General features: G+C 32.1%; 2 protein-coding genes across 3 annotated transcripts; one reads left to right on the top strand and one right to left on the bottom strand.

Annotated features, from left to right (window-relative positions):
- Positions 1-9254: 9254 nt before the first annotated feature.
- Positions 9255-13289, top strand: LOC111409130 (metal transporter Nramp5-like). Its single transcript, XM_023039087.1, has 13 exons — positions 9255-9514; positions 9593-9671; positions 9786-9826; positions 9911-9989; positions 10105-10209; positions 10405-10514; positions 10605-10786; positions 10882-10951; positions 11635-11808; positions 11922-12026; positions 12216-12347; positions 12438-12533; positions 12651-13289. The coding sequence occupies exons 1-13, from the start codon at positions 9329-9331 to the stop codon at positions 12987-12989; spliced, it is 1698 nt and encodes a 565-aa protein (XP_022894855.1). The 5' UTR covers positions 9255-9328; the 3' UTR covers positions 12990-13289.
- Positions 13290-15451: 2162 nt separating this feature from the next.
- On the bottom strand, positions 15452-25687 carry LOC111409129 (beta-galactosidase 16). Of its 2 annotated transcripts, none has more exons than XM_023039086.1 (19): positions 21790-22281; positions 20484-20579; positions 20221-20333; positions 19784-19850; positions 19505-19597; positions 19274-19417; positions 18957-19051; positions 18756-18864; positions 18586-18670; positions 18385-18503; positions 18133-18294; positions 17667-17848; positions 17504-17592; positions 17173-17282; positions 16865-16969; positions 16643-16747; positions 16336-16481; positions 15896-16247; positions 15452-15709 (listed from the first exon to the last, which is right to left on the bottom strand). In XM_023039086.1, the coding sequence occupies exons 1-19, from the start codon at positions 21943-21945 to the stop codon at positions 15599-15601; spliced, it is 2439 nt and encodes an 812-aa protein (XP_022894854.1). In that variant the 5' UTR covers positions 21946-22281; the 3' UTR covers positions 15452-15598. The 2 variants fall into 2 exon arrangements, with proteins under 2 accessions (XP_022894854.1, XP_022894853.1); XM_023039085.1 differs by lacking the exon at positions 21790-22281 and adding an exon at positions 25195-25687 and having other exon boundaries at positions 15580-15709.
- Positions 25688-25937: the final 250 nt, after the last annotated feature.

The following is a 25937-nucleotide window of genomic DNA, read 5'->3' as shown; positions in this document are numbered from 1 at the left end:
AGAAGTTGAATTAAACATTCTCGATGCGAGGGGGGAAAGCAAAAGGAAAAAAAAGGAATTAAACATTCTCGATGCGATGGAGTCATCGAATCTAAAGTAATATATAAATACTATCAACAAATATTGGTATGGCAATAAGGAATTGCTACCACCCACCTCAACCACCACTACAAAGCATGTGCGGCCAAATATGGACTTCTTTTAGCTGGTCAAACACGATTGTAATTTGGCAGTCTAGGCGTTGGTTCTACGACTTCGCCCATGTCCACGTGGCTGTATTCGGAGGAGAAAGCTAGAACCAAAATGGTGAAACTTGTTATCGGTGTTGAGATGTCTCTGGCAATTGCAAACAACCAACACTTCATCTCATACATGAAAGAATATCTGTAACTGAAGTTCGTTTGAGTAAGTCAAAATACTCTACGTTTACATACAACACAATATTTCATTGACTCAAAACAATAATTAATTATGAATTTACAAAAATATGGGGGTATTATATCTTTAACTTCAGATATATGAAAATTGATTAATAAAAGAGCGTATATAGTTGCAACTGCAAGCTATATAGACCCACTTAGGTGTATGCATAGGAAAATTATTACTTTTAGAATTATTGAATTTCCTCACAACGCTAATAATATATATAATACTATTATGAATGTTATTAGAGAATGTCATTGTAAGAGTAAAATTTATTATTTTACTTTCGATAATGCTAGTGTTAATAAAGTAGTTGTCGATAAATTGTGTAGATTACTGCAACCTAATTTCGGTGGGTATTTGTTTCATATTTGTTGTATGCGCCATATTTTGAATATAATTGTGCAAAATGGTTTAAAACATATAAATGATGAAATTCAAAAAGATTAGAAACGCAGTAATATATACAACGATCTCCTCTAGTGAAAAACAAACATTTGGGGATTATTGTGCCGAAGTTGGAGGTGCCAAATGCTAGAACATTTGTTAGTAACGTAGGATATAAATGGAACTCCACTTACTTATTATTAAAGTCTTGCGATTGTTTTGAACATTTAATAACAAAATTTTATAACAATAGGTACATTAGACATGATAACGACTCTATATTGTATAAATCCGATTGACTTTTAGCTTTGAAAGTTAACAAAATTTTGACATCTTTTTATGGCTTCACAAATATTTTATCTGACATTTACTATCATACTAGTTGTATGGTGCTTGAATGCCTTTATATAATTGAAAGAACATTTCATAAAAATAAAAAAAACTTTGATTTTAGGACAATTATACATGCCATGGAATTGAAGTTTAAAAAATATTGGGAAGACTTGTCTATGTTATTTCTTTTAGTATGCATAATGGACCCCGACATAATTTATCAGGGAACTAAATATGTAATTGATCAAATTTCAAAAGCCTTAACTTTCAATACACTTATCACCTATAGGAATTTAGAGCAAACATTATATGAGATGTTTGAATTATATGCGAAACAAATGGATACAAATGTTAGTCGAGTACCTTCTATACCTACTCCTTCCGCTAATATTGAAGAAGATGACGTCGGAATATTAAATTTATTTGAAGGGATTAATACATATAGATATGATGTAACTGTAATAAGTTCATCTAGTGCTATGTCGTTTATATCTACATCTCATCAAACATCGGACGCAAGTCCAAATGCATTGTCTGCTAAATTAATTGATTACTTCGATCATAATCTGCCAACAAAAAAAACATTAAAAAGAGTTCAGAATAAGTAATTGAATTCTGGCGAAAGTATGAACAACGATGGCCAGTTATTTCTACAATTGCAAAATATTTGTTGTCATCTCCGATTAGCACAGTTGCTTCGAAATCTGCTTTTAGTGCAGGTAACAAGAGTTTTGTCCGATGTCGGAAGTCGGCTGAAAGATGATATTTTGGAAGCATTAATGTGCGTGAACGATTGGCAGGACGTTCATTTCCGATTACAAGATAAATTTTTTGAATTTGAATGTCGCCAGGTAAGTGATATTTAATTTAATTATATTAATCAAAATTTCTTATTTTTTAATCGTTACTTTTAACTTTCTTGTACACCTTATTAGTTCCTCATGTACAATTTTTAACTCTACCTACTCAAAATTTATGTAGTAAGTCTCAAGCCTGGATAAAGGATGAGGGTTTATATTTTATTTTATCTATTTAATAAAAATATTGAAAAATCAACGAGCTCAAGAGCCGAGCTCGCCCTTGAAGTGACGAAATGAGCATGAGCTCGGTTCGGCTCATTGCCACCGCTATTTTCACTTTTTTTTTTTTATTAACTTCTTATTATCAATCTTCTATTAATTAATAACTTATTTATTCTGTGATTATTATTTGTGTCCGAATGTTATATTAGCATCTTTAAAATTAAGCTTTTATATTTTTTTTATTTAAAATTATGAGCGACTTTTATAATGGACTTTTTGTTAGAAACTTCCATCCACGACAAGACGTGATAATACGAAAGTTAATAATAAGTATACAACAAAATAAAAGTTTGAAATATAAATACGATAATGAGCAAATGTTAAAATCTTGTGAATAAAAGTGGTTTTAATATTTAACTGAAGACAAAAATCTTGTATATATTACACTCTTTCAATATGTTTCGTAAGTATTACTAGATATGAAGTGTGACAAAACAGATTTTACCTTTACATTTTCTTATTTAATCGTTTAATCATTTTAATAAGCATTTTTTTGAACTTTTGCTAACTACAAGCTAATTTTTTATTTTTGGTAGAAAAAAGTGTAAAATATTTATGAAACTTAAACTTTATATAATTGCCAAGATCTTCATATCAAATCACTAAGAAAATTAATTAATGTGAAACATGACTTGAACCATTGATTTATATCTTGAATATTGAATCTTGAAACTTAAATTGCAATCCTTTAATCTTGACTTCTAGGACTTTAAACTTGATTTTTTCAATCCTTCTTCTTGAATTCCTTTATATGAATTTTGGATTTTACTCTTTTATATACTTTCTTTTAATTATTTTTGTGTTGATGGGAAGCACAAAAAATGAGAAGTCGAATATGAATTGGGAACTATAATCTTATTTATATTTTCATATGTATTTCAGTCTATCTATGAAACAAAATCCTAATGAATCCAATCTTTATGTATATAATTTGGCACACACTTTATTTAGATGCCCAAAGCCCAATTACATAAATCTTTATTAGATCATTTTAATTTTGGGCTTTCATATAACATTTATACACAATTAATTATATATATAGGTCCACATGACAAACTAATATTTTTGTCAACAATCTCCCACGTCGACTACATATGTTACCTTATGAATGTGTATAACTTTATGAGCTCAAAACTTTTGTTATCATAACAAAAAATATTTTCGAACAATCTCGTCCAATAATTATGCGAACATAGGATCAAAGAGATCTTCTTTACAAATATCATAACTAAACCCATCGGTTGTCAAATATATCAACACAATTAAATGACATAGATCAAATGTAGATGTGTAGCATGAGAATTACATGCAATTTGATCCAAACATGCCTATTTATAACTGGTACTACCTTATTCTTTAACGAGATCAACCATAAACTTTAATTAGAGTGCAACTGAACTGAATACTTTATTTCAAAATATATCGAATATTCATGGATAAAAACATGTGTCTAAAACAGACATTTGAATACAAACTCTCACTAAACTGGTATATCATAAAGAAATGCAACACTCATGTGAGAAGAATGCTCATGAAAGACCTTAGGTGATAGCCCTTCAATAAGCGGGTCTACAATTATAGAGTTTGTCGTAATATATTCTACAAAAACTTGAGCACTCTGAATTTTTTTCCTTAACAACTAGGAATTTAATGTCTATAAATTTTGAAACCGTCGAACTCCTATTGGAATATAAGACTACAATTGTCACAGAATAATTTAAGTGGTCTCTCAATTCCATTCAAAATATGTAGCCCAGTAACAATTTCGCAGTCATATTCTATGATCAAAACTAAAATATCTAATGATCTCCAATTGGTCTGGTTTTTCTGAATGTGATAATAAAATCCTTAGTTCTCTATAAATACTGAATAATTGAATTGGCTGCTTTCCAATTATCCATTTTAGAGTTAATTAAATATCTAACTAGCATTAGCAAATTTTAGTATACATTAAACTCCCAACCGCTAAAGCACAAAGTATTTTTCGTATTTCATTTTCTTAAAGTTTATCTTTGGGGTATTGATTGAGACTAAACTTGTTTTCCTTAGCAATAGGGGTATCACCTAGTTTATCAACATCACAAATCTCTTAAGAACCTTATCGATATTGTTCTTTTGTGATAATTCAAAAATATTTCAAGAACGATCCTGATATATCTGTATCCTTAATAAAAAAAAGAGTGGTCACCAAGATGTTTCATTTCAATCCTCGACAGGAATTTATTTGTTTCGTGCAATGAGCCCATATCATTGCAGAGAGGTAGTATATCATCGACATACAATATCAGGAAAAAAAATACTTACTCCTACTGTACTTGTGATATACATAGTCATCAACTGCATTCATCTCAAAACTAAACAAAAATAGTTATTTGATGAAATTTGTGATACCATTGATGGGAAACCTACTTAAGTTCATATATAGATTTCTTTATTTGTAAACCTTCTAACATAGTTGAAGATTCAAATGTGTCACAAGGGTCATATTAGTCCTAAAAGAGCATTTCATAGAAATCGGAGAGAAAGTTGCTTTAAAGTCAATACCTTCATTCTGAGTAAAGTTATTTATAATAAGACGAGCCTATATCTCTCCATATTACTCTTTGAATCCCTTTTGATTTTAAATATCAATATACAACCAATAGGCTTAACACTTTTAGCCAATAGGACGAGTTTCCAAGCGTCATTGTCTTTTATGTATTTTATCTCTTTATTCATAGCATCAATCCACTCTTGAGAATTATTCCTTTGAATGGTTTGATGAAAGTTTATTGATTAGATCCTCTTCCATCAATCCTATGCTATCCTCATGTTTTAGAGAAAAACTATAAAATCATCTGGAATTGTCTTTTTCATTACTCCATTTGTTCTTGAGGTTGTTGAGTTTGTTTTTCTGGAGCATTCTCTTGATTGTGTATATGGAGTTTTGTAATATTGTCTTAATCCAAAATTTCTTCTTGAACAAGATATAGAGCAATAATTTGTCCCTCGTTCTGATCATTGTCAATTGTAATAGAAGAAATATATACATATTCTTCTTACAAGAAAAAAAATCCTTGACCTTGTAACCTTATCTCCCTCCGCAAACTCTCCATCCTCAAAGAATTGGACATCTCCCATTTCAAAAATTGATCTGATAGTGGGATCTTAAAATTTGTAATCTCTTGACCTTAGTAAATATACAATAAAATAGCAACTGATGGTTCTGGAGTCCAGTTTCCTTTTATTTGGCCTCTAAGGCCTTGCCTTAGCTAGACAATCCCAACTGTACAAGTACTTCAAATTAAGCTTCTTGCTTGTTCAAAACTCATAAGGGATTTTGACAAATACTTTACTTGGAACTTTATTGAAAATTTAACCTACAATCTTCAGTGCTTTTTTCTTAAGAGATTTAGGTGTACTGTGGGATAATTCCACATTCCTTCAGGAATTGAGCAAAAGGCCCTAGACATTGTTCTCCTGATCAATTATATCTGCAATAGCATTCACCACCATAGTCAAATTTGATGTATTTTATTCTTTTGTTGAGTTGACTTTCAACCTCAATCTTGTAAGCCTTGAACGTGTCCAATAATTGGGATTTCTTATGAATGAGATACAAGTAGCTAAAATGAGAAAAATAGTCTACGAATGTGATAAATGACTGCTGATCATTCCAAGATGTCGAAGGAAATGGCCCACAAATATCCGTATGAATTAATTCTAAGACGTCTGAAGTTTTATTGATACCTAATCTCCTTTTGTTTTTTGTTCCCCCTTAATACAATTAATACAAACATTTAAGTTTGCAAAATCAAGGGCATCAATAATCCCTTCTAACACAAGTTTTTCAATTCTCTTTCGAGAAATATGACATAATTGCTTATGACATAATGAAGCAAAATTTTCATTGGTTAATTTATGTTTAATACATCGTGGATTTACATATAATGTTTCATTATAAGAGAAAATCGAATCAAGCAAGTATAGATTATCATACAGAGATAAAGAAATGGTACGCACAAGATTTGTATCAAGAAAAAGACTAAATTGATTATTTTGAAATGAATAAGAATAACCGAATTTGTCCAATACAAAATAGAAACCAAATTTTTTCTAAAATACAATATCATAAAAGCCTCTTTCATATACAAATAAAAATTAGTCTCTAATAATAATCTAAAAGTCCTTATAGCCTCAATTTCAATGGATTTGTCGTCGCCTACATAGATGAATCTTTTAGCATCATTTGACTTTCGGTTGTTCAGGTAACCTATATAAGTAGTGACACCGAAATCAATCCACCAAGCATATCTAGCACTGAAACTAAATTAACCTCAGAACAAACCAAAATAAAAATTGTTCGTTTCTTTACACGTGAAACGTGGTATTCGGTAAATCCCTCTTTACCTGTCCCATACTTCCACAAAAATAACAGCCATATAATTATCCTTTTTAGGCTTTTGCTGTTTCTTTTGAGGTATATTGGATGTAGCTTCCTTATTCTTTCTTTTCTTGAACTTGTCTTTAGAGTTACTAGCCAAATGAGTACTTTCTGTTCTGTCTTGCTTTAGCCTTTCTTCTTCTTGCATATAGTATGAAATGAGCTCATTAAGAGTTAACTTTTCCTTTTGATAGTTACAACTAACCTTAAGCTAATTGAATTGTGCAAGAAGAAAAATCAAATCCTAATACATAAGCGAATCATCAAACAGCTCAAACTTTAGTGCTTTTAGTTTTGAAGTAATATGAGACATCCTCATGATGTACTCCCAAATGTTTCCTCTACCCTTATACTTTAGTGAAACTACGACAAAGGTATACTAGTTTCGGCCTTATCGTTTTTCGCAAAACATTTTTCAATTTCGTCAAGAAATTCTTTAACAATAGTTACCTTATCGGACACAGCGCCTCTGAACGATTCTGGAATACCGAGCTTTATGATCATAAGACTTACGCGGTTTGAACGAACCCGCTTATCAAAGTCCCATTTTTTATGAGGGGAACTTTTATCCATAAGTGCAGTGGATTGTTCAGTCCTTCATGTAATATCTAGATCCATATCAACAAGAATAATATGAACACTCTCTTTCAATCCTTAAAATTTGGTTCCATAAGCATAGGCATTGAATTGATAAGTTAGCAGATATTGTAGAAGTAGATAGATTAACCGAATAGGGAACTTAAACCTATATAACATGTTCACATGAAAATCTATATTGGACAATCAATAATTTCAAATAATAGTGGACCCATCATAAGAGACTCACAACATTAATATTTAATTTTTGGATAGAAATATCAACTTATAAGTGGTACTCCTGATCTAGTAGTCAAATATTGACAATAAATTTGATCAAACCTCAAGTCTATTTTTGAACCGACTCCATGTTAATGAAAAATATGACAATTTATCACATATTTATTATCATAGGTGTGCATGTAATTTGGCTAAATATTTACCTTTCTTTGGGCCGGTGAATATCCGCATGAACTATATATACACAACCATCTTACTATTCGAAATAAATTAATTTAGGCAAGAGATGTTATTTTGGTAACATGTTTCAACTGATCTATTTTAGAAAATTAGTAATCTAAAATAAACTTTAAGTACCAAAATTTGAAATTGATTGTCCTATTATATTTTATTTTCTCTTTTGTGGCCAAAAGAAAGAGAAAAAAATTGGACGGAAGTCCAGCGCTGCAGCGCTCCTTAAGCTGGGTACTAACCGCGCCCAGGAACTGCCTTTATCAAGTCGCGGTGTTGCAATGCCTATTCAAAAAAATTACTAAAATCCAAAATTTTTGTCTTTTAGGGCTTGAAATTCATTTCCCATATTTTAGAAAATTAAACTATGAATTCCAACCCTAAAATTTTTCTTTATTATCAATAGTTTAACACGGAGTTAACTCTAATGCCTCTTGTTCAATACTTATTAAACTTAAACTTTATAAACTTTACATAATTGTCAAGATCTTCATATCAAATCACCAAGAAAATTAATTAATGGAAACATATCTTGATCCATTGATTTGTGTCTTGATTATTGAATCTTAAAACTTGAATTGTAATCTCTAATCTTGACTTCTAGGACTTTAAACTTGATTTCTTGTTCTTCAATTTGATTGCTTCCATTATTCTTCTTGAATTCCTCTATGTTGATTTTAGATCTCCCTCTTCAATATGCTCTCTCTTAATTATTCTTATATTGATGGGAGGTATAAAGAATAAGAAGTTGCATATGAGTTGGGACCATAAATTTATTTATATTTTTATATGCATTTCTGTTCATCAAGAAAACACAACCCTAATGGATTTGGCATCTACACATATAATACATTCCACACTTTATTTAGGTGTCAAAAGTTCAATTACTTAATTTTTTATTAGATCACTTTAATTTTAAGTTTAACTTTAAGATAGCATCTACATACAATTAATTACGTATGTAGGCCCAAGTGCCAAATTAATATTTTTGCCAACAAAAAGTTGTTTGTTACCAGTTAATGTCATTTAGTTTCGATGTAGAATAAATGGTTTATAATAGATTCTTTCTTCATTCAGACAGCTAAGGAAAATGCCGGCCACATAACAATTTGTATTTAATATATTTAATATTTTATGAATGTAATTATTTGATTGTCCAGTGAATCATATGTTATAATTTATTGTATATAATGTTGATACAGAAAACAATAATGTTTCTCTTGTTTTTGTTTCATTTTGGAATATAAAATAAAATAGTGGCATGGATCAGGCTGACCGGTATAACTGTTCTTATGTAGTGACATTATTAGGCTTGTTTTGTTTCATTATTTCATTAATTTAGTACATTATTTTTACTTATATTTTATCTCTTCTAAGTTTTGGTCATGACAGTGACCCATGTCCAAATTACGGCATGATTCATGAAATATACCAGATAAAATTTGAACTTTAATTTAAATTTCCTATTATTTCACATTAAATCCAAGAATCCTGTCCAAAATGAGAGGAAAAAATGTTTGACGATTTTATATAAACAAGAAATACTGCATGACAGTATACAACAATGAAAAAACAAAACAAGAACCGAGTACGTACTTGGAAAGGTTTCATTGATAGATCACGATCTATATAAATGAATGATACTAAAGGGAAAAATATCATATCCAACTTCTTTGAAACACACACTACAGAGAGACATATGGGGAGCTTGCAGCAACAGCAACACCATGTCAGTGGTGGATATAACAGCCACCAGGTTGTAGCTGTGCCGGAGACACCACCAACCGGAGGACACGATCACCAGATTCACGAACACAAGGTTCAAGTTTTGCTTTTCTTATTTTCAGCTTCATCATCTATATTTTTTTTTCCTAACCCTTTTTGTGTTTTCATTCAGAAGCCTGGATGGAGAAATTTTTTGTCGTATGTTGGCCCGGGTTTCTTGGTCTCATTGGCATATCTTGATCCCGGAAATTGTAAGACTCCGTGCATCTATAATGCATGCTTGATATATTATTGTATTCGTTTGAGAATATCGTTATGTTTTGTTGGACAATAGTATTGATGCATATTATATGATGCCATTGCAGTGGAAACTGATTTGCAGGCTGGGGCAAACCATGGATATGAAGTACTTAAATTGAAATCTTCTTCTTCTACTTTTTCTCTCTGTAACCTTAATTAGTACTAATATTTGATTATTTGAAATACTCAGCTACTATGGGTGATTCTTATCGGATTAATCTTTGCTCTTGTGATACAATCTCTTGCAGCTAATCTTGGTGTAAGCACTGGTAATGACGTCAAAAACTTGGAACTAAACATTACCTGAGTTAAATGCTTAATTGTAATTTGTTATAGTCATTTTTAAAGTTGTTTTAGTAGTTTATTTTCTTGATTAATTTGCAGGTAAACACCTTTCAGAACTCTGCAAGGCTGAGTACCCTCGATATGTTCGATACTGCCTATGGATACTAGCTGAGATTGCCGTCATTGCAGCTGACATTCCTGAAGGTACTATTCACCTTCAAAATTTTCAATCAAAATGAATATTTTTCATATAATCTGCCATTTTTTCCCATAGTCTAAGCCTGTGCCAGAACACTTACACACACACATATATATATACGACGATGTTCTCTTGTAGTGTAAGACGCTACTTGAATTTTTTTCCGATCTAGCACTCGACTGACTTCAGAATTTTAACAGTGATTGGGACAGCATTTGCGCTTAACATATTGTTCCACATCCCGGTTTGGGTTGGAGTTCTTTGTACTGGTTTGAGTACTCTCCTACTACTTGGCCTCCAGAGATATGGGGTAAGTGTTTTGTACTTAATATCGAAAACTATTTTTCGATTATTTAAAATATTTTTCAGTTAAATTGACATGGGAAATTGAATTCAACAGGTTAGAAAACTTGAATTGTTGATAGCAATATTGGTGTTCATCATGGCTGCATGTTTTTTTGGTGAATTGAGTTATGTGAAGCCTCCAGCAAAGGATGTAATGAAAGGAATGTTCATTCCTAAGCTCAGTGGCAATGGTGCAACTGGTGATGCCATTGCACTATTGGGCGCTCTCGTCATGCCGTACCGATCAAAACTTTTTTGATATATTATTCAATTTAAATTTATGTTAATTTTATCAAATTTCACTAAGAATAATCTTTCTGATTATTCAACAGGCATAATCTTTTCTTGCATTCAGCTCTGGTACTTTCTCGGAAAATACCAAATTCAGTTCGAGGCATCAATGTAAGTTGATTGTCGTATTTTGATATTCTGAAGTATGTGTATCGAGCTTCGCCTATTTTTATTTATTTATTTATTTCTTTTAAGAATGGGATAAATCTGGTTGGTTGACATCCCAAGAAGCTGGTTGAATACATAAATTATCTAATTTATCTGACAAGATTTTTCTCTGTCTTCTTTTCATTATTGAAGTCAAAAGTCAGAACTCTTAAGTCACCATGAATATGAAATTGGCCCACAAATAATCACAACGAATATGAAAATGATGGAATTTTATTAAAAACTACCAAGCCATGGGAGAAAATAAAAATGAAAAGAAAGAAGCCAGCACTATTTATTTTTTTAGTTGTCCAATCGTCCACGGAATTAGAACAAAATTTTAAGTGGATTAAAAGGGTTCGCTAGTATCACTATGCCCTTCCCTCGCATCTCCGTAGTTGCTTGAGAGAGCAGTAAACGAAGGGGAGGGAAGGGCGGGGAAAAGGTGAAGAATAAGTTGAATTAAGGAAGGGAAAGATCGTTTTAATCTGAGTAAATTAGACATTGGATACATGAAGAATACATGTTAAATAAAAAACTTGATCGATGAGTTATTTTTATTACTCTAACCTCGAAAGTTGGTCCATCTCAAAAATATTTCATATGTTAATACATGTTCATTGATTTTTTTTCCCTCTTGTTTTCAGGATGCATGTCGATTTTTCTTGATTGAGAGTGGATTTGCATTGTTTGTAGCATTCTTGATTAATGTTGCTGTTATTTCTGTATCTGGCACGGTTTGTCTGGCCAAGGATTTGTCCAAAGATAATACAGAACGTTGCAATGATCTAACACTCAACTCTGCTTCATTCCTGCTCAAGGTCCAATGACTATTAGATATATATCTCTCGACAGGATAAATTTTATCACATATCTCTCTTTATTAATCTTCTAGTACCGTATTTAGACGCCACATATTCTATAAACTTTGCAGAATGTTCTGGGAAGATCGAGTTCCACTGTTTATGCCATTGCGTTACTAGCCTCAGGCCAAAGCTCTACCATTACTGGCACATATGCTGGACAGTATATTATGCAGGTACCACTTTATTCAAAATATTAAGTCGTTAGTGAGTGTATAAAACACGGCCTGTCACGTGCGATTTGATATTACAACAAACAAGAGTTTGAATTTTTATTTATTTTTTTTTTTTTCCAAATACTGTTTAGTGCTATGTGAACATTTGTACCCAATATATAGACTAATTTGATTGTTGCAATTGAATAGGGTTTCTTGGATATGAAGATGAAGACATGGATTCGAAACTTCATGACTAGGTGCATAGCCATCACACCTAGTCTAATAGTCTCGATTATTGGTGGATCATCGGGAGCAGGTCGACTGATCATCATCGCATCGGTTTGTGCTTATTTCTTATAATCTCTAATAGTTTTTAGATTTTATACATTTCAGTTATAATCAGATTATTTTGAATGGAATTTTCTGCAGATGATACTTTCTTTTGAACTTCCATTTGCTCTCATCCCTCTTCTTAAATTCAGCAGCAGTTCCACCAAAATGGGACCACACAAGAACTCAATATATGTAAGCTCAATTTTCTCCCATTTCTCTCTAGTTCTTGTAACACATTCTATCGTAAAATCAATTTTTTTTTTTTTTTTTTTTTGGGTATAATTGATTAAGTTAAATTTCTGTTTGCAGATAGTGGTGTTCTCATGGATATTGGGGCTGGGAATCATAGGCATCAACATATACTATTTGAGTACAGCCTTTGTGGACTGGTTAATCCATAACAATCTACCGAAAGTTGGGAATGTCTTTATTGGAATCATAGTTTTTCCATTGATGGCTGTATATATATTGTCAGTAATCTATCTTATGTTTCGTAAAGACACGGTTGTGACGTTCATTGAGCCCACAAACTTCGATCCAATTGCTCAAACGCGTATGGAAAAGGGGGACAACAACGTAGATGGTGAAAACGAGTTGCAACCTGTTCCGTACAGAGAGGATCTTGCTGATATTCCATTGCCTCTATAGAGTTGTGGGAATAGAGAGTTTTCATGATCAATCTCCCTTTTCTCCATTCTGTTAAAGTTCAAACGAAAGTTGTTTACTATCTATATAGCTAGAGCTAATAAATGATCGACATACAAATATTTCGTTTCAGTCATTTTGTATGATAGTGCAGGCTTAAAAGCGGATTTTTTTAGTTGATTTTCGATTAGATATGCTGCTAAAAAAGTAGCTGAAGGATCACTTTTAAGCACTGTCGATATGTATACTTACAGTTTCCACATTTCCAATTTGCTCCCTCGATTAGGGTTATAATTATTAGTCTGATGTTCATGCAATGATTGATAAGTGTGTATTGGTACATATATAATAAATTGAGTTTTAAGTTGTTTAATCTTAACTTGATACAATAATAATAAATTATAAAAAGTGTTTCTTCTTTTTAAACTATATACAACTAAGTTAACCATTATTGTTTTAAGTGGCTTAATTACTAATAATTATAGATTTATAAATTAAGAAGAAGATCCATGTAAAGGAACTTATTAACTGAAAAGTATGTCCAATCTGCTGTAGTTATGACTTTACCCCTTTACAATTCTATATCCAATCTTTGTTTCTTAGCATTACTGTCTTCTACCTTCTGTATAATGGCATCCATGGTTCCTAATGCAGATTCCATCCAAAATTTCCTTCCCTACGTGAAGTTGCACGAAATGCATGTTGAGTCCTTGAGGTGTCACTTTTAAAAGAAGTGAGTGAAATTCACATGCATTTGTTTTTAGCAATTCTCCCCAAAAACACGAGGACACAACTCAACAAGACTGTTGGAAGTGTCAATGTACTCTTGATGTTAGACTATTCTTGAATGATGGGAAATGGACAAAGAATTTTTGAATGGTCAATGTTAGAGGAGCTTCCAAGCATTTTTCTAAGACAAAATGTTTTGGTATGTACGAAGTTTAACATTTTTGTTCCCTTAATCTCTTTTAGTCTCTAGCTATAGTCGAGAACGTCAAACCTACCTCCAGAGATTCCCCGTTTAGATCAAAACTTACCATCTTAATGATAGTTAAAAGAGTTTATTCCACAAATCTCTCAAACTGACAAACACTTCTCGGAATTAGGGATTTAGACAGTTCTATAAATAAAAGATGCAAGTGAAAGAAATGGTATCCAAACTTAATCGAAACAGACATATTACTTTCTGTTGGACTCAAATTTAAACTTCCCTGTTATCTTGGAGATTTGATTTCCCTCGTGATAATATACAAGAGTTTTATATATCCAAAAACTCAACCAATTTAAAAAGAGAGAGAAGCCGGCTGCCTTCTTCTTCTTAGTGTGAGAACTTTTCTGCAAAAAGAAAAAAAGAGACTTCCTTCTCTGTGAAAACCGAAGTCGACCTTTGTGGTGTGCCTTTTCTTCTTCGTGAATGAAAAAGTCTCCCAATTGAAGTTACCTTTGTGGTGTTGGGTCGAAGATTTCTGAGCCGGATTTAAAAAGGGGGATTTCGTTTCATTTTCTTCCATTAAGTTTCAGTTTCTGCATTTCATTTAGTTCACTGCTTCATTTTGGTTTCTTGAATTCCATTACATTTATTTGATTTAATCCTTCATTAACCTTTGTTGTGTGGTTGCAGGTTGGATTAAAAACAACAAAAGCAAAAGGTAAACAATAATTAGGTAAAATCTATGTGATTTTTAAATTTGTTTTCACGTTAATTATTGGTATTTGATTTATTGCTTTACTTGCTGACAAACGCCTCTCAGAACTGTGCTTGGCTGAGCACCCAAATATATTTGTTAATGCCAATGAATATTAGCAGCCGATCATATTTCTGAAGCACTCGACTAAAGAATTTGGAATGAAATTCTTTCTTTTTAATTAATAGTGATAGTGGAAAATGACATTTGCACTTATTCATGGAGAGCTTGATCCTGGCTCAGGATGAACACTCGCGACATGCTTAACACATGCAATTGGGAGGAGAAGTGGCATTTCAAGTGGCAGACGGCGGAGTAAGTATGCCAATAGACCAGAAACCACGGCCAACAAATGACAATAAATTTCTCCATCCAAGTTTCTGAATACAAAGACAGAGAAAGGTTCTCGTGATCATATAATGTTTCTTCTCCGGGATAGAACCACCATTTGGTGTCGACTCCACCATGGATACTACGTGGTGGTGGTTATTTCCACCACACCTTTGGTGTTTCTATTGCTGCAAGCCCCTGATATATCTTTCTATAATGTGGGTGTTTCAATTATGTTGGATGCCATTTCTTTCGTTTGTTTCTTTTATGTGTGTATATATATACATACATACATATATATATATATATTGCATAATCTCATAATGTAGCATGTCTGACTATGCAATGGTTAGTTTTAAATTTGTGACGATATTTATGAGTTAGAGAATTGTGAGTGTTTAGATTTATGTTTCGGTTTTCTATTTTTTTGCAGTCATTTCAACACAGTATCCCAATACAATATTATTATCTGATATAAATAAAAGATTAAGATATGAATCATGTAAGCCATAGAAGAGAAAAAGGGATGAACTAATTCTGTATAGTGCAATAAACCTTGTTGATTTCATTTAATTATAATCATTGTAGCAACAATTGTCATCCACATTGAGCTTCAATCAACAAATCTTTATGAATTCCCGGACAAGGGTCGCCTCCAAACTTTTGATATGACTGAGGGATGGTGCACCTTCTCTTTCCTACACAAGCCTGTCGAAGACATAATGAAAAAACAGAATATGTAAATCGACATTGAAACACGATGAACTGCATCACAGAATGGTAATTAATGAATTGGAGACAAATTAATTTAAATGGCATGTCTTGTAAATGGACTTATAAAAAAGTAGACTCTGCCCACTCCTAATATTAATGAATGTTACAAGGAAGTTTTACCTTCTCCACAACATCAGTGGAATTCGATGAGTGACAGCTTCCAACAGCATAACCTTCACAGTTGCCGGAAGGGCTTCCAAAACTTGCAAATAAAATTTTGGAGATGCGTCTTTTAGGGGGACAACTGAGCTGAACTTTAGGTCGTCTTCCATAATGCATTTTCTCCTTATTCTGGCTTATTGTTTGTCTTTTCCATGAAATCATGGGAGGTGGATTAGAATCCGACACGTGTCCACATACTTTTGTAATGGAAACTGTGCCTACTGATATGCCAAGAGGATCGCCAGATTCTTCTTCAAACAGGACTAACAGGTTGTTAGTAGGTTTGAGGAAAGATCTTGGTATATTGTACCTGAAATTATAAGATGGAAGTGAAACTTGACAAAAAGAAGAAGGGGTCAGGAGTACATATGTAACATGTTATTTTTGTAACAACGTACCATATCTGTGAAGGAGAGCCATCTGGTGTATGATATGAGATCCAATACCGGCCAATACTTTGGCCATTAATCCATGCTTCACCTTTTCCCATGGAGCCAAGATTTATAGCGACAGGATCAGTGCCCACGGGGGAATCAAAATTGGTCTGATGAGAGGAAATTAAGTAAAAAATTGCGAAACTGGTTATCGCAGCATCATACTTCCATTATAATTTTCAAACGAGATATGATATTAACAAATACTTTATAACTATGTCAATGGGTGTTCAAGAGACAAGTTTTCTCTGTGCTAAGTAAACATGTTTACCTTGTACCATGTTAACGGTTGGTACGAGTGCTCATGGGTTGTCCATTGGACATCACTTGATCCTTTCTCTGTGTAAATTTGTAGTCTCTCCCCCAGCATTCCAATCTTTATAACATTAGATATATAAAACTCAGTTTTAACTTTTAATATTGACAAGTAGATGGATTTTTTGTTATATAACAATGAAAAAGGATTTAAGCATGTCTCTCGGAAATTAAATACCTGATATCCCCAAGAATACTTGGTCAAATCGTGAAGTTCGTTATTATCTCGAATGGTGACAGCTTGCAATCCAGCAGCTCTACGCTCAAGAAAAGCCCCCGAATCCTACCATCGAAATATGAAGTCTGAGAAGTAACTCTGTAGAGCTAATCTAAAGTAGACTAAAAAACAAATTCATCATAAAATAATTTGCTTGACAAGCCCAAATTCCAAAAAAAATTCAGACTTAAGTCGAAGAGGTTTTTGGAACTTTGTCCAGAGATAAAAAAATTTGTACTGGAAATGGAAAAATTAAGGTAACATATTACCGGCAGTCCAACCATTGCGCTCAGCAATGAGATCTCGTTCACGCCATTATTTAAAGAGATGTTGGTTTCTAGGGTGAAACCTGGATTTTTTTTAGAACCATGTCCAGAACCTAGAAAGGGAAGTAAAAATGCAAAAAATAGTAATTATCTTTGATTGTCATAAGGCAATGAACACCATCAATACACATATAATTTCTATGATAGCCTCTTTTGTTACTGCAATCAGCTGTATACATAGCATTTGTATCGTTTGATAACTTTGTACATTATTTCACGAACGGATAATCATAAAAATTCAAGTTCAACGAAGATTTTAAAGCCTGACACTTACCTAAAAGTACTCCATTGACAAATGCACGTAAAACATGTCCCAGTGAGTTCAACCTCAGTACAGAATTTGAGCCTTCGGATTGCTGAAAACTGTAAGTAGGCATCATGCTATTAGTATACGGAAAAATTAAATGTACTGTTCAAAAGTACAGTTTTGAACTTACCTGGCAGTGTACCATAGATAATCGGATACATCTTTAGTCGTACTCATTTGTTCTAACAATACATCTGACCTAATCGAAGTATCTTCAAATATGGGAATAACTTCTCTGTGTTCCTCCCACTTATCTGCAGAGTAAAACTTCATAGTCGGTTGCCTAGTTCTTGTATTAACTTGAGTGTTTACCTGTTGCACATTAGGATGGTAAATTTTAGTTGGTTAAGCTCTGCTTGCTAAAAAGCTTGGCAAACTTCATTTTAAACCGCACATTTCATTGGATTCATAATTTTTATTCATTTTTCACTTCATGGGACCCTCCAGCTTTTATCAAATTCTATTAACTTTTAGCAACATCAAACATCACCTAACATCTTCAATGGAAAACGTAGAGAAAAAAATTCGAAGAATTCTAGTTAGGCTAGAACTGTATAAGAATTTTTAGCTCAAGGATTTGTCGCATTAATACTTGCCTTAGCAGTGTTAAACGCTACGGTTTTGCAGTCAGGCAAGATGCTAATGGATTTTGGAGGCAGATCATATGTTGAATTTTGAAATTTGACCAAGGCCTTTTGGCCATTGGCGTTCACAAGAAAGGCTGCACATCCTCCTGAATCTTCATGATAGACATAGGCCTGTTCAGAAAATACGAGACAAGTAAATAGTAATTCGATTGCATCATACTTCAACATGTAAGAAGCGTTAGGATTTCTCAAGATCCTCACCTCTTGTAGTACACCTAAAGAGAAATTACTTGGTACTCCATAAAGCAGAGTTTCTGAGCATAGCTTTATAGCAGCATGTAGTTCCTTCAGATGACCCCATTTTGGCTGCCTTATCAAACCTAAAATTTTTGCAGATATTTCAATATTACTATTAGATTTAGTAGGAAAAATCAAGATTTCATGTGGATTTGTATGGCATACCATACTCGTCGAGGGGAGCTTGATCATAGTAAGCTGTTATGATAAATGATGATGCGGTCCTCCCGAAATTAGTTCCTCCATGATACTGAAGGAATAGAAGAGTATAGGCAATTAGCATCTCGGGATTTGGAATGGCTCCATACCAGAAGGGCGTAAAATCAAATACTTACCATATAGTAATTGATGAAACTGCCCTTCTTTTTAAGAATGAAAAGAACAACATTGTATGCAATATCCTCTGCTGATCTTATTTTTGTAATATTACCATATGTATCATAGCTAAAGACAAGAAACAATAATAAGAATATGTTCAGAAAATTGTCTTGTTCTTAATAGCATTAAACAAGAAATATAGGATTCTAAGATCTTACAAATGTGTCCAATTTTCAGTCCACAGTGCTGGCTTATTTGGTGAGTTTGGTCCAACAAATGTCTCTCCACATCTCATCCCATTGCATGTATTTATCTGCACATTTTGAGTCTTAGTCTTCAATTTCAAATCACGAATAAAGCCGGAACAAATTCACATGATAACATAAAAACAAAACACATCGGGTACGACGGACTGCACACGATAACTGACAAACACGTAGGCCCCTTTATCAGTCCAGTGTAATAGAAGTAGTGTACAAGAAAAGATAATTATCCTAATACATTTGAAAATAAAAAGTTACTTAAAAGTATATACCACAGGATCAGGAGCGTCGTCTTGCTTGCACATCACCCATGGCACACCAGTCTCGAGGTCAGTCGCCATCTTCGCTGCCCAAATAACGTATGGCGGCCCTTTCTCATGGAAGGCTTTTTCTACATTCTGATACTCATTTTCAATCTGCTTATAATTAAATGCTCGATTTTGTTAATGTAATTTCTATACTTGTATGGAATAAGTAGGAAACATAGTGAGATAAAATTGTACCTGAGAAATTATTATAGGACCACCTTGTGAAGCGAACAATTTCTCTGATTTCAACATATTCACTATTTTTGTCGTAAAATTCTTCATGTAAAACTGCAATAGATAATAGTAGACTAATATCAGTTTCACGATTGAACAAGATTAAAAAAGACTTTATCCAGCCTCAGGGTTTAACCAGTGCGCACCCGAACGATAGCGGCTGCGAGTTTCCAGGTCATTAAAAAAAAATGTTGTATGTCTGACAAAATTTATAATATAATTATCAAATAGGGATAGTACCTTAAATGGTTCATTGTCAGATCGAAATACAATGCCGGGGACATTGTGCAACCAAAATGGAAGGCCTCTGCATGCAGTTGTTCGTCAATATTTTTTACTTTCTAGAAAAATAACTTTAAAATATAGTTAAGAAGGTGCTCTTAGCATCTACTAAATTAAATTGAATTAAATTAAGTAAAATTGTTACACGTCTATCTTATTTATAATCTCTAGTTTATTTTAGTCAAACGTACTAAAACATGCCTTCACGTGACAAAGAAACGAAATAAACAATCAAACGCCTAATTATAATCGGTCAAACTACTTTTTATATACACATTTGGTGATATCCGTAAGTATTACCTACTAATTGATCACTCATTCCTATCTATCTCTAATTTAAATCTTTTATGCACAATTATCTTACATGCTTTCATTGTAGTTAGATTTTTACTTACCCATAAGTCCATTCGCTCTCGATAAAGGGCCCAATCCGAAGGCATACATAGAGACCTTGAGCTTGGATTTGCTTGATGAAGCTCACTATATCACCTCTTCCACTAAAATCATACTAAAAATTCCATACAAAATGCACATTAATAAATATGTATTTCTTCATGCTCACACACTTGAGATGTATTGAGATGTATCAAGTACGTTCGTAGTTATGTGTGTATAAATGTGGGTGCATGTTCACGCACGCAAGATATGGGGGATTAACCTTGTTCGGTTGGGGCTCATGAACGTTCCAAAATACATAGGTATCGATCACATTTAGGCCACCTTGTTTGGCTTTAGTTATTAGAGATGGCCACATCTGCATTAAAAAATAAAAAAATAATAATAATAATTACAGATTCAATCAATTTCAAGTTTGCGAGAATCAATTTGTAAGTGTTTGCCTTCCCTTAACATGGTTAGATGCACAAAGAATATACAAAATTTAAATAAATGTTTCATTTAATTTGTATGGGGGAGGTTATAGAAATTTAGTTTGAAACGTGTGTTAGGTATGTAACTTAAGGGTACATTTGACACACTATATATTAGATTGAATAAGGATTAATCTAATCTTATTTAATAGTTGGTGCAATTAATACCTGAATGTGCATCCAACTATAGGATAAAATTAGTCACTTAAATATGAAACAACAATTAATATATAAAGATATAAATACTTCACCTAACAGGGTTGACTGTTAAAATTATTATCCTAAGCTCTATATGTATTTAGATCTCGGAAGGTCCAAAATTTCTAAGATTAGTAATCTCGAATTAATGAAAGTCATCAATTTGTGAAGACAAGTTGAAGGTAAAACATACCACATCACTTAAATGAACAGTATACAAACGCTCGACTTACTTCTCTTAACAAATTTATTTTTATAAGAAAATCCCAAAATTCTATATTTTCTAACCTACAAAAATATTTTCACAAAATAGTAATATTTTATAAAAAAAAAATATGAAGGAATGATCTCATAATTATTCCAAAGTGCACTTTATTAAAGTGGTTTAACTTTTACAGGTAATAAGACGAAGCTTTTCCTGCCTTTCTTGCCTCCGTGACGAGTCCTAAACAAAATGGTTGAAAATGCCTAACTATTAATGATATCTTCTTTTCTTACACGACTCCTTAACAAATAATTTACTCAAAATGATAAAATAAACATGTAAGAAAAATGACATATAGATTAGAAAAATCTCGGATGCATCTATTTCTTAGTACTATACATGTCCAAATGTTAAAAAAACAAAGTACATCAGAATTCAATTGTCACTTTCTTGTAAGTTTTGCATGTGATAAAAATTTTCTTTCTATCACGAGATTCTGCCTTCAAATCATGAATTTACTATTGACAGAATGTGATATATTCAATCTTTTTTTCTGTAATTCTCTTGGGATTATCAGTCCAAAAGGCATTTTTAATTATTGAGAATTTAATTCCATCGTTAAGAAGCAAAAAACACATAAATACGCAAAACCCAGGGGCAGAGACAGAGAGAGAGAGAGAGAGAGAGTGTACATCAGGAGTGCTTCTAGGATAATGAATTGAACCAGAAAACAACAGCTGCCGCCGGCCATCGATGATCAGAGACCTGCCATCGTAAGTCACGCTACCACCACTAACGCTGCCAGTCACCGTCGCCACTATGCACAACCACCCGAACCACCGCCACATGGACAGTTCTTGATTCTCACCAAATCTTTGAAAACTGGAAACTAATAAATGTACTAAAACAAATGGCTTCAAAATTCTTTCTACCTCGTCTCTCTCAACTACAATCTAAAATATAAAAGTTTATAATCACAAGATTGGTAAACATACTCTCTACTCATAAATGCATTAGGTGTTTTCTGATGCAGATGGCAAAAACTTATCAAATGACACGCACACATATGCAAGAATATAAAATTTGGGTATGGCTTTGAAGCAAAGAAGAGATGAATTTATGCAAAAGGCAAGTGAATGCTTGAAGCAAGTACTGTAATATGCATGAAATCTTCGCCAAATTTATGCCATAATAAAAGCAAACGTGCCTTTTATTGAGTTTATTTGTCGAAGGAAATAAAATTTTACACAATGTGACAGCTAAACCGTTTAGATGAAAACAAGAAAAAATGATATATGCATGACTTAATTACCAAAGAAGCTAGCTTTTGTGTGAACCAAGAAATAAATTTTTGGGGTATTCTCAATTGAGGTTTTGAAATCCATTAAAGCTCAATTGTCCCAATTGAGATTTAATGAAATTCAATAAAATTATTTAAAATTTAGATATCCTCAATAAGTCATAGATTTATAAGATTTCATTAAGAGAGATTTTAAAAAATTTGGATGGATTTCAAGTTTAAGAATACATATAACTAAATCTTTTGAAATTTCACCATATTTAATTGGATTCTTATGGATTTGTAGAAATTTATTCAATTCACGAAATTCCTTATAATGGATAATCTTTTAAAATTCATCAAAATCATAGTTACCCCATTTGTTAATAGTTTATTTAAAATATTAATTATAACCCTTTTTTATTAGGTATTATAATCAATATTCATTAATTAGTTTTGTACTAATAAAACTGGAAAAATCAATTAAGGATGTGTCTTATCCTAAGATTTTGATATATTTTAAAAGATTATAAATTCTAATTAATTTAGTATATTTAAATAGATTTTCACAAAATTCATAAGAATCGCACTAAAAGTGGTGAAATTTTCTCGAACTTTCTCAACTGAGATTTTGATAGATTTTAAAAATTCTTATAAACTCAAGTGTACCCAATTGAGATTTTAATAAATTTTAATGAAATCCATTAAAATCTCCCAAACTGAGATAATAAAGAATTTTAATGAAATCCTTTAAAATATAGGTATTCTCAACAACTCGTGAATTTATAAAATCTTAGGGACTTATTCAATTGAGACTTTTGAATATTTTTTTTTTTCAATTGATGACTTTTGTGGGTTTTGTGGATTTATATGGAATTAATAGAAGTTTTTTGTAGATTTCTATAAGGCTATGTTTGATAGCCCGATTTCTTCCATGGAAAATGAAAAACAAATTCCAACTTTCAATTTTTTCCTATTTGATTAACAAAGTTTTCTAGGGAATTGATTTTCCCACTCTGGCCGCCACGTCAGCATTTTCTTGATTTTCATGGCTTTTTAATTCCCACTTGGTTTTCCATGTTTTTATTTTTTATTTTAATTTTTAATTAATTAAAATTTTTTTTCAATTGAAACAAATTCTAGGAACAATTGTAAAATAAGACATCTCTTAAATTAAAAAATCTCATGTAAAACAAAGTCAAACGATTACTAAAAGATAGATATTTTTTGAATATTTTTGGTTTTCTTGGATTTTTTTTTTATTTTTTCAATGAAAACAAATTCCAGGAATAATTGTAAAAGATGATATCTCTTAAATTGACAATTTTCATGAAAAATAAAGTCAAACGAACATGAAAATATACTTTTATTTCAACATTTTTTCGCTGGAAATTATATCGATCAAAAACAATAATTGACAGTTTCGAGTAAAACAATTTCTAGGCAATTCAATTACTTGGAATTTATTTTCTTTCCACTCAAATTCTATCTTTGCAATCAAACGGACCCTAAGTTTCATTTTAAAAGTTTTATAGACTTTTATAAAATTCAAAAGAGTTTGTCAAACTTTCATTTAAAATATGTGTGTGTGTGCACGCGGACGCACGCATTATTCTTTCATAAAAAACTTTAATAGCCAATATTATCAATATGATGTACCTTTAAAGAACTTAACATGGTTAGATGCACAAAGAATATACAAAATTTAAATAAATGTTTCATTTAATTTGTATGGGGGAGGTTATAGAAATTTAGTTTGAAACGTGTGTTAGGTATGTAACTTAAGGGTACATTTGACACACTATATATTAGATTGAATAAGGATTAATCTAATCTTATTTAATAGTTGGTGCAATTAATACCTGAATGTGCATCCAACTATAGGATAAAATTAGTCACTTAAATATGAAACAACAATTAATATATAAAGATATAAATACTTCACCTAACAGGGTTGACTGTTAAAATTATTATCCTAAGCTCTATATGTATTTAGATCTCGGAAGGTCCAAAATTTTTAAGATTAGTAATCTCGAATTAATGAAAGTCATCAATTTGTGAAGACAAGTTGAAGGTAAAACATACCACATCACTTAAATGAACAGTATACAAACGCTCGACTTACTCCTCTTAACAAATTTATTTTTATAAGAAAATCCCAAAATTCTATATTTTCTAACCTACAAAAATATTTTCACAAAATAGTAATATTTTATAAAAAATATATATATATATGAAGGAATGATCTCATAATTATTCCAAAGTGCACTTTATTAAAGTGGTTTAACTTTTACAGGTAATAAGACGAAGCTTTTCCTGCCTTTCTTGCCTCCGTGACGAGTCCTAAACAAAATGGTTGAAAATGCCTAACTATTAATGATATCTTCTTTTCTTACACGACTCCTTAACAAATAATTTACTCAAAATGATAAAATAAACATGTAAGAAAAATGACATATAGATTAGAAAAATCTCGGATGCATCTATTTCTTAGTACTATACATGTCCAAATGTTAAAAAAAACAAAGTACATCAGAATTTGAATGTGAGAATTTGAATGTTTGGAATAATTTTCTAAATGTCATTTTCTTGTAAGTTTTGCATGTGATATAAATTTTCTTTCTGTCACGAGATTCTGCCTTCAAATCATGAATTTACTATTGACAGAATGTGATATATTCAATCTTTTTTTCTGTAATTCTCTTGGGATTATCAGTCCAAAAGGCATTTTTAATTATTGAGAATTTAATTCCATCGTTAAGAAGCAAAAACACATAAATACGCAAAACCGAGGGGCAGAGAGAGAGAGAGTGTGTACATCAGGAGTGCTTCTAGGATAATGAATTGAACCAGAAAACAACAGCTGCCGCCGGCCATCGATGATCAGAGACCTGCCATCGTAAGTCACGCTACCACCACTAACGCTGCCAGTCACCGTCGCCACTATGCACAACCACCCGAACCACCGCCACATGGACAGTTCTTGATTCTCACCAAATCTTTGAAAACTGGAAACTAATAAATGTACTAAAACAAATGGCTTCAAAATTCTTTCTACCTCGTCTCTCTCAACTACAATCTAAAATATAAAAGTTTATAATCACAAGATTGGTAAACATACTCTCTACTCATAAATGCATTAGGTGTTTTCTGATGCAGATGGCAAAAACTTATCAAATGACACGCACACATATGCAAGAATATAAAATTTGGGTATGGCTTTGAAGCAAAGAAGAGATGAATTTATGCAAAAGGCAAGTGAATGCTTGAAGCAAGTACTGTAATATGCATGAAATCTTCGCCAAATTTATGCCATAATAAAAGCAAACGTGCCTTTTATTGAGTTTATTTGTCGAAGGAAATAAAATTTTACACAATGTGACAGCTAAACCGTTTAGATGAAAACAAGAAAAAATGATATATGCATGACTTAATTACCAAAGAAGCTAGCTTTTGTGTGAACCAAGAAATAAATTTTTGGGGTATTCTCAATTGAGGTTTTGAAATCCATTAAAGCTCAATTGTCCCCAATTGAGATTTAATGAAATTCAATAAAATTAT

The sequence above is a fragment of the Olea europaea genome, chromosome 14 (assembly GCF_002742605.1).
Source record: "Olea europaea var. sylvestris chromosome 14, O_europaea_v1, whole genome shotgun sequence".
NCBI lineage: Eukaryota > Viridiplantae > Streptophyta > Magnoliopsida > Lamiales > Oleaceae > Olea > Olea europaea.
This window is presented reverse-complemented; position numbering and strand designations above follow the sequence as displayed.